The sequence below is a fragment of the Medicago truncatula genome, chromosome 3 (genome assembly GCF_003473485.1).
Source record: "Medicago truncatula cultivar Jemalong A17 chromosome 3, MtrunA17r5.0-ANR, whole genome shotgun sequence".
Taxonomy (NCBI): domain Eukaryota; kingdom Viridiplantae; phylum Streptophyta; class Magnoliopsida; order Fabales; family Fabaceae; genus Medicago; species Medicago truncatula.
In genome coordinates, this window is record NC_053044.1 from 44,677,482 (window position 1) to 44,687,464 (window position 9,983).

General features: G+C 33.9%; 1 protein-coding gene across 2 annotated transcripts; it reads left to right on the forward strand.

Annotated features, from left to right (window-relative positions):
* Positions 1–4,742: 4,742 nt before the first annotated feature.
* Positions 4,743–9,572, forward strand: LOC11425187 (mitochondrial carrier protein MTM1). 2 transcript variants are annotated; one of them, XM_003602143.4, is made up of 10 exons: positions 4,743–5,145; positions 5,439–5,528; positions 6,215–6,343; positions 6,470–6,529; positions 6,630–6,800; positions 7,361–7,463; positions 8,087–8,178; positions 8,259–8,411; positions 8,610–8,668; positions 8,954–9,572. In XM_003602143.4, exons 1-10 carry the CDS (start codon positions 4,951–4,953, stop codon positions 9,084–9,086), a joined length of 1,185 nt encoding a protein of 394 aa, XP_003602191.1. In that variant the 5' UTR covers positions 4,743–4,950; the 3' UTR covers positions 9,087–9,572. The 2 variants fall into 2 exon arrangements, with proteins under 2 accessions (XP_003602191.1, XP_024633365.1); XM_024777597.2 differs by lacking the exons at positions 4,743–5,145; positions 5,439–5,528 and adding an exon at positions 5,678–5,756.
* The last annotated feature ends 411 nt before the right edge of the window (positions 9,573–9,983 follow it).

Consider the following 9,983-nt stretch of genomic DNA (forward strand, 5'->3'; position numbering starts at 1 on the left):
AATGTATGTATTTTATTTTAGTAAAAAGAAAAGAGAATTGTTTTTATGTTGATTTGAAGGTGATTGACTATATAAAATGATAATGATTTGAATTAATACATATCTAGTACATTAATACATATACAACTCTATAAATGCAAAGATATACAACTGTACACTTTTTTTTCTTCTTATGGGAAATCACCCTAGTATCTAATTTCAATTCTTGAAGTTTCGTGCTTTTATCTTTTTTTTTTTTTTGTTTTTGCACCGATTTCCGATCCATTAAAGATAGGCGATTAATCAGACTTATGCGTAGAGGCATGCGCATTGGCCAAACGTTGTTTCCCTGATAATCGAACCCGATATCTTTAAATGAATATAGATGACTTAAAAAAAATAGAACAAATCAATGAAATTGAATCAAAAGAGAAAAAAACTACCATATTTATAAAATTTGACTTAAAAAAATATATAACGGATCAATGAAATTGAATCAAAAGAGAAAAAAAACTACCACATGTATAAAATTTCGAAGAATTAAAAAGGTTCCTTGAGAAATTGAAAATTGATATATAAAATTGTAAAATAATGACAGCCAAAAGTTAAACAAAGATTAACCTATATCATAATGACAAAACAATGTTCTTTTAAAAGAAATATATGAGAAATGAAATTGATTTTCGGTGCCATATGAATTTTAAAGAAGTTAGAAGAAGAAACATTAGAAAACTAAAGGCTTAATTGCACTTTTGGACCCCTATCTTTTCAAAAGTTGCGGTTATAGACCCCTAACTAATTTAAATACAAAACAGCCCTTTATGTTTTGATTCTTTGGTAGTTTTGGACCCCAGTCCATTGTTGACTCGGTCAACGCTGACGTGGCACCCTAAGTGAGGTGCCACGTGTCAAAATTTTTTATTTTTTTTTGCCTTGGGGGTCCAAAACTGCTAAAGAATCAAAACATAGAGGGCTGTTTTGTATTTAAATTAGTTAGGGGTCCATAACCACAACTTTTAAAAAGATAGGGGTCCAAAAGTGCAATTAAGTCAAAACTAAACAAATAGAAAAACAAATGGAGGAGCTATCTATGATGTGAAAAATTTGCTAAACTATAGTTATACTTTATAGGTTTTTTCACTGATTAATTTAGTAAAATAACCACAATTAATTTGACATCATAGCACATCATAGCATTGTCACGCCTTCGCATTGACTTACAAACATATCGAAAACAAATTCAATTAGTTATTGTCATATTTGATTTAACTAAGAAATAAAAAACTAAATAAAAAAAAATCTAAAAAATATTAAGCACATGATTCAAATAACAATGATACTCCAAAATTCTTTCTACGAATGAGAGATATCGGGAATGAATTCATTGGATGTAATATTTGATTGAGACAAATAAATAGTAAAATAAAAAGCAGACAAACAAACTATCTACTATTTCGGAGCACTGCTATATATTAAGAAAGATTTTCTCAAGAAAAATTCAAGAATGACATGGTAGAATTATCACCCTTGAATTTTATTAAGAAATTGTATTGAAATTAATGTTAGCTAATAAAATCTCTGTTGGGTCGGAAATCATGGGGTGGTGGGTGTTATGTATTTTTTTTTTTTTATGAAAGAAATAAATGAGATTGAAATTTAAGGGTGATTATTGTGCCATGTCATTCTTGAATATTTCTTGATAAATCATTCTTGATATCTAGCATTTTCCTATCAAAAAAGATCTAAAAAAATAAAACCAAGAAAATTTAAAAATATGATTCCTTGAGGGATACACATTCAATATTTTATAGATAACAAAAAACGAATCATTGACTCCTAAAAATAAAGATTCCTTGAGAAATTGAAAATTGATATATAAAATTATAAAATAATGTCAGCCAAATGTTAAACGAAGATTAACCTATATCATAATAACAAAACAATGTTCTTGATGCGGTGGATTTCGAAAAAGCTTATGACTCGGTGGATTTAAAATATCTTGATGCGGTAATGGATATCTGAATGTGTGGGGACAGCCACAGCTTCCGTCCTAGTTAATGGGAGTCCGACGGATCAGTTTTCTATTGAGCGGGGCCTCTGACAAGGGGATCCTCTATCACCGTTCTTATTTTTATTGGCAGCCCAAGGGTTTAATATCCTGATGCAAGAGGTGGTGGGGGCGCAGATGTTTCATGGCTACTGTGTAGGAGATGGAAGCGCGGTCCGTTTATCTCATCTTCAATTTGCGGACGACACGCTAATTATTGGTGAAATTTTTTGGTTGAATGTTCGTTCTATGAGGGCTGTTTTGTTGTTGTTTGAGGAGGTGTCAGGTCTAAAGGTGAACTTCCATAAAAATATGTTGACTGGTGTGAATGTTTCTGACTCTTGGTTAACAGAAGCGTCGGCGGTTATGAATTGTAGAAAAGGGACAATCCCTTTTATTTATTTGGGTTTGTCTATTGGTGGAGATTCAAGAAAATTGAACTTTTGGAAACCGGTTGTTGATCGAATTGTGTCACGATTGTTATCATGGAATAATAAATTCTTGTCTTGGTTCTTCTGAAGTCTGTCTTGCCCTCCCTTCCGGTTTACTTTCTTTCTTTTTTCAAAGCCTCTGCAGGTATAATCTCTTCTATTGAATCTCATTTTGGAATTTTTTTTTTTTTTTTTGGGGGGGGGGGGGGGGGGTAGTGAGGATAGCAGGAAAATAGTCTGGATTAAATGGGACTCGATTTGTTTACCTAAGGAGGATGGAGGTTTGGGGGTTAGGCGGGTGGGAGTTTTTTTGATTTATCTTTGTTAGGTAAGTGGTGTTGGTAGATAAGGAGGGGTTGTGGTACCGAGTTCTGAAAGCCCGTTATGGTGAAATGGGGGGGCGGTTAGGGGAGGGTGGTCGTAATTCCTCATTTTGGTGGAAAGCGGTGTGTCAGGTCCGTGAGGGTGTAGGTAGTTGGTTTGAAGACAACATTCGGCGTGACGTTGGTGATGGTGGGAACACATTTTTTTGGTACGATAAATGGGTTGGAAATATTCCTTTAAGGTTTAAATATCCTCGATTGTTCGAGTTAGCGATGGACAAAAATTGTTTGGTGGTGGATAAGGAGAGGTTAGGGTGGGCGGTTGAAGGGAGGGTATGGGTGTGGAGACATCGTTTGTTTGCATGGGAGGAGGAGTTGGTGAGGGAGTGCTCTGTTTTTTTGCATAATATTGTTTTGCAGGATTATGTACCTGACACGTGGAAGTGGTTGTTAGACCCTGAGCATGGTTACACGGTTCGGGGTTCCTACAATTACTTGACAAACACAGACGACACTCTCGATAGGTCTTCGATTGATAACGTTTGGCATAAGCAGATTCCTTCAAAAGTCTCTTTGATGGTGTGGCGTCTTCTCCGAAATAGACTTCCGACTAAAGACAACTTGGGACGACGGGGTATCCTTGCGTCGACGGAATTGGCTTGCTCTATAGGCTGTGATTCATCATAAACAACTAATCATTTATTTTTGCATTGCACCCTTGCAAGTAACTTGTGGTTTAATGTGTGGAATTGGTTAGGTATTTCATCAGTGCTATCAGGTGATCCTCGACATCACTTTATTCAGTTCACCAAGATGGCGGCTATGCCTCACTTTACACACCATTACCTTCTCATTATTTGGTTCGCAACTGCTTGGATGATATGGAAGGATCGCAACAGCCGTGTATTCCATAATTCGACTTCTAATCCTTTAACGTCTATTGAAAAAATTCAGCGTTTGTCATTTTTATGGTTGAAAACTAAACAGGTTAATTTTGTTTATAGTTACCACGACTGGTGTAACCAGCCGCTTCTATGCACTCGTGTTAGGGTGTAACCTTAATTATTTTTGGTTGGTGCTTCTTTGCAGCACTTTGACTCTGTAAATATTTAGCGGTGCTTTTCCTATTGCACACCTTGTGCGGGAGAGTCTACCGTTGTGTGTTAATATCATTTTCATTTGTTAAAAAAAAATAATGTTCTTTTAAAAGAGATATGAGAAACGAAATTGATTTTCGGTGCCATATGAATTGAAAAGTTAGAAGAAGAAACATTAGAAAAACTAAACAAATAGAAAAACAAATGGATGAGTTGTCTGTGATGTGAAAATTTGCTAAACTATAGGTCTACTTTATAGGTTTTTCATTATAACACTGTCACGTATTTGCATTAACTTACAAACATTTTCTTCCTTTTTCTTTGGCATTATTTGGGAACTTAATTAATTCCCAAATCGTCTCACATTAATATTATTATTCTTAAAATAAAAATTAGTTTAATTCATCATAGGGACTTTAAAGTGCCAAGTGAGGAAATTTGGTTTAAAGTGCCAAAGTGAGGAAAACATTTTTATATATGGACTTGAAATAGGTCTCAAATTTATATAATATAGATATAGATAAATTAGAGTTAATAGTGTTTTTCACCCCTATAATATATGCTATTTTTGGTTTTCACCTTTAGAAATTTTTCGGTTTGATTTGCATCCCATAAAATTTTTATTTTCCGTAAAACACATTAACAGGCCATTCAAAAACCAAAATTTCTTGAAATTTGAATTTTTTTTTGAAAATAGCCTATTAGGGAAAATAATTTTTTTACAAGATGCAAATAAAAATTGAAAATGACATATATTAGAGAGTGAAAAATACTATTAACCTCTAGATTAATGTACTCCATTATAACACATCAATTGCCATTAACCATGTCTTAAGCGAGGTTTATGAGATGTAATGAAATTGGAATATTCGAGTTCACCACACTGACCCTCCATCTAGGGTTTTTTCACCGCTACTATTGTCAACAAACGTGGCATCAGCACTTACGTACGCTTTTCTTGTTCGCTATTCCTTTTCCCTCCCACATATTCGCGACCCATTTTATTTTTCACATTTTTCTATAAAATTTTCTTTTATTAGAACATCAATCAATTTCATCGGGGTGGTTAAACAATGGTGGATTCTTCAGACCGAATCCAAAACCCATGGATGGCTTCCGAACAACAAACTCCAATTCAAATTATCCAAAATCATAATAATCCTAAATCATCAACTATTGACAAATTAGGGATTGCTGAACGCGCTTTCTCCGCCGCCGGCGCCGCCTTTCTCTCCGCCGTCATTGTCAATCCCCTCGATGTTGCCAAGGTCCTCTTTCTTCCTCTTCCCACTTTTTTTAATTTCATTTCATTTTGTATTTAAACCTTTTCAGATTATTTCATATTCGCTTTTCAATATTGGTTTATATTAATACTTAGTTTATGACAATTCTTCAATGCTTTTAATTATGTGTGTTATTCATTACTATTTTCTTTTATGGGTTAAGCTTTAATAATATTTGCCGATTAAAAAAAAGTATGTTTTTTTGTTAATGTTTTTGTTTTGTTTGGATTAGTTTGTTTTCTTATGATTTGTTCTTATTTGTTTTGTTCATTTATCAGACAAGGTTGCAAGCACAAGCTGCAGGGGTTGCTTATTCTCATCCTCTCAGTAATCTCATCAGTAGAATGTCATGTTTTGGTCCAAATATGGTATTTTGTCCTTTCATTCAATTTCAAAATCTTATATGAAAATTGTTGTTATTGCCTTCATTGAACTACCGTATCAGTAGAATGTCATGTTGTTAATAGCGGATAATAGATAACTTAGCTATTTGCTGACGACCTTGTAGCAGATAGCCAATACGTTAGTTGATCGAATTTGAAGTGTTCGCTAAAACATAGCGGATAGCAGATAACCTAGCTGATAGTTGTTAACAGGTAAGTTAGTTGATAGATGGTAAAATTAGTGCTTGAACTAGTTGATATATATATATATATATATATATATATATATATATATATATATATATATATATATGTAAAATGACAATCTTTTAATCAACTTTAAAAAATTTCAATTAAGATAACGGTGATAAAAGTGGTGATAAAATTGGGACACTTAAGCTATTACTTGAAGTTGCATCTCAAGAAATGCTACAGGCTCGTGAAAAAACGGTACGAGTTTATATGCTATAAACCATCTGCTATAAGCTAGCAGTTTGGCCTTGCAAAATAAAGTAGTAATGCGGGATTGTTTTCAAGAGTTTGCATGGTTGAATGACAGCGTGTGTCATTTTGAAGCCAGTCTAGTTGTTATTTACAGACAAAAAGAAAATTTTGTCTTTTTACAAGGATAGCCGAGCAATTAATTTGACCTTTCTAATATTGTTTTTCAGATGTTTGCTGATTTAAGATGTTCTCCATCATGTACTCGGGCTGGACTCCATGGAACAGTATCACTTTGTCCTCCCGATTGTTTTCGGTACAAAGGAACACTCGATGTTATTTGTAAAATTATACAACAGGTTGGTAGTTTAATACTATAGAATATACATACTCAGACGAATCGAAACAGTCAATTACTTGTATTACATATGTATGTCTTGACTACACGCACATTTGTTAATCAATGCCAGTGGTATTTATTTCAGGAAGGCTTTACTAGGCTATGGAGGGGCACAAATGCTGGTCTGGCTCTTGCAGTACCAACTGTAGGTTCACTAGTCAATTAACCGTGATTTGCTGTTTCAAGTACTGGACATTGCATCACACAAAATTTGGCTGACCTATTCTTTTATATGTTCCCATCAGGTTGGAATTTACCTTCCTTGCTATGACATATTCCGGAACTGGTTCGAGGAATTCACAGCCAAAAGTGCTCCAACTGCAACACCATATGTACCTTTGGTGGCTGGTTCGTTGGCACGCTCACTGGCTTGTGCAACTTGTTATCCTATTGAACTTGCCCGAACTCGTATGCAGGTTTTTAAGAAAAATCTTTCCAAAATATTTTCTTTTATTCTTGAAATACCACGTTGTTTAAGTCACAGTTATGTTTCATGTTTTTTGAATCCGTGTATGTCATCTCAGTTCATGGTTGATTTTAGCCTTACAGTTGCTATTGCTGGTCTTGAGAGTGCATGTTTTATTTTCTTCATAATTTAATTCAGAAATACCAAGTCATTGCTGTCATGATTTATCACAGTTTAATTCAAATGGGCAGCATTATATTCAAATTATGATGATTGTGGTCACATGTTTTTAGTTAAAGAACTGCATTGTGGTAAAAGATTCTTTTGATTTTTTCTGGGAAACCAAATAGCTTAGCTTGGTTTGCTTTCTTCATTATTTATTTAATTGATCATGTTGGTATTGCTATGGATTTTATTTGGTTTTGCCCTAGTGTTTTTCAGCTTTTGATTTCTTGACTCTTAGTCAGTGTTTTTCTGAAAAACTGTGTTATCATATTCTGTGTTTTCCAGCTATAATTCCTATTCCACAGTCTAGATTTTTACTGGTGTTAGGATCTTTGGTTTGTGTAGGCATTTAAAGAGACTCAAGTTGGCAAGAAGCCACCTGGAGTATTCCAGACTTTGGTAGGTGTTGTCTCCAATGGCAAGGGCACAAATATTCCATCGAACAGTTGTAAGTGCACAGCTTTTGCCACGAAAAACAAGAGATAAAAAAATTTAATGTACATTGAAGGAGTTTGCTTACTTTGAAGTTTACTTACTGTATATGAATTTTAAAATTTGTTGAGTTGGCTGGCTTTTTTCTTTTTTGTATAATATATTATAATTAAAATTTTGCACAAGCACAAGATAGATCAACGATGATTGTCAAAATATTAATTTTAGGCCGATTGAATAATTGGATTTATCTTGTTAATACAACAACAACAACAACAATCAAGCCTTATCCCACTAAGTGGGGGGATTTAGCTTGTTAATGAACTGATAATTTAAATAGGTTTTTTTTTTTTTTTTTTTTTTTTTTTTTTTTTTTTATAAAAAAATTCATAGGAATGGCTAATCAATGCATAATTCTTCTATATGTCACGCTAGCATGGTGATTGAATTTTTATATTTCTGATCTTTTTGGTTTGATTCTACGATGCCCATTTTTATTTATTTTTTGATAATCAATTGCGGCACTGACTAGGCTGCAATATTTATTAGTATAACAGTGCAAGACTATGTATAGATAAATATAAATTAAAAATGTAGCAAAGGTATCAATATTGTTATGTAATGGTTATTTCCTTACAGTGCAAAGTTATCGTGTCCTGTGGACTGGCATGGGTGCACAACTTGCCCGTGATGTACCATTCTCTGCGATTTGTTGGTCAACACTTGAGCCTGTGAGTTTCGTACTAAATCCTTTGATTAAGTGTCCTTTTCTTAATATTATTTTCTTATGTCAACTTCTTTTGCTTTGCAGACTAGAAGAAAACTTCTTAGTTTGGTCGGAGGAGACGATGCCGGTATATTGAGTGTTCTTGGCGCAAATTTTTCAGCTGGTTTTGTTGCAGGAACTCTAGCGGCTGGAGCTACATGTCCACTAGATGTTGCAAAAACTCGTAGGCAGATAGAGGTTTGTTTCATTAGGTTTTGAGTCGGTCATATTTTCCTGTATTTTTTGTTCAAGTTTCAAAGGGAAAGGAGGGGTGGTGCAGAAGGTTTTTTACTCAGCTCATTATGATTTATTTTTTTTCTCTGGAGATACCTTTTATATGCATGCATCTGCACATTTGGTCTTACTCTGTCACGTTTTCTGCAAAATGTTTCGTAGATGGATCATGTCAGAGCATTGAAAATGACCACGAGACAGACACTGATGGAGATCTGGAGGTATGCCACAATTTGGATTCCAAATAGTTTTGACTTTATCTGCCCTTTTATGGTAGAACTTAGATAACAAGGGCTCTAAGTGAATTTCTTTTTATCTCCATGGTCTGCTCCATCTACGTGACATATAATTGATAATTGATGATTTTCTTAAGCTCAAGGGTTTTTTCTTCTCTGCCTCTTGAACTAATGTCATCTAGGTGTACATTGTCTGAATCTATCAATATAGTGATATAACTGGTTATTGATATTTTCTATCTTAGCTGATTGTTTACCATCTTCTCTCAGAGATGGAGGTTTGAAAGGACTTTTTACCGGTTTTGGTCCGCGAGTTGGTCGAGCCGGCCCCTCTGTTGGAATTGTCGTTTCATTTTATGAAGTTGTAAAGTTTGTCCTAAATCACCGGCAAACAACATCATGACCAGGTGAATATTGTGGATATTTTTGTTTTTTACCGAAGTGGCTTTGTTGTGAGAACCTCTGGATACTGCACTGCTAGTTTTTTGATGGAAAGGAAGCTATTCCAGTCTGTTTCTGATCATGAATCAACGTTCATGAATAGGAAAAAAAATAACCAGTATAGGACAACACCTCCTAATTTAGGTTTTTGAGCCTTTTTGGGTTTTTTGCCTTTGACTAAAAGAGGTCAATTTTGTTACAATTGGGATTCTTCCCAAGAGCAAATTTTGAATAAAATTTTAGTTATTTGGAAAACATCAGCATTGCACTTGGCTATGTATACACTCAGGGAATGTTAACTTAATTGTTGATTCTGTATATACTTTTCGTTAAGCTACTATTATGTTATTGATAGAAACAATAGGTGTATTTGGATAATTTGTGCGGCCACTTGAGATTTGAGAACTTAGAGAAAGGAAATATGAATTGTTGGGTGCTTGAGTCATTAGCTTCCTAAGTTTTAAGCATATCAATTAATTAAATCACATTTCATGAATTAAAAGCTTTACATGCATATACTATTTCTAATAGTTACAATTTTTTTTCTCCCAATATTCTTCAAATTGTAACATATGGAAGTCAAATGCTCTAAACTTAGGATGAATGTACTAAATTTGGGGTTTCTGGAAAGATTTTGTCAAGGTGTCTATTAGTTGATCATCTGAAGCGACAAACTTGAATTGATAAGGAGTTCTTTAGGCAAAACTATGTACAAGAAAACGGTAGTTAATTTAGATGTTTAAAGTTTGAACTACTTGATATTATAATTTTTATTTTATTTTATATATTTAGAGTTTTCACGAAACATTGGATTGAAAGCTATACAAAGTTTCTAATATCACAATATAGCTTCATCTAT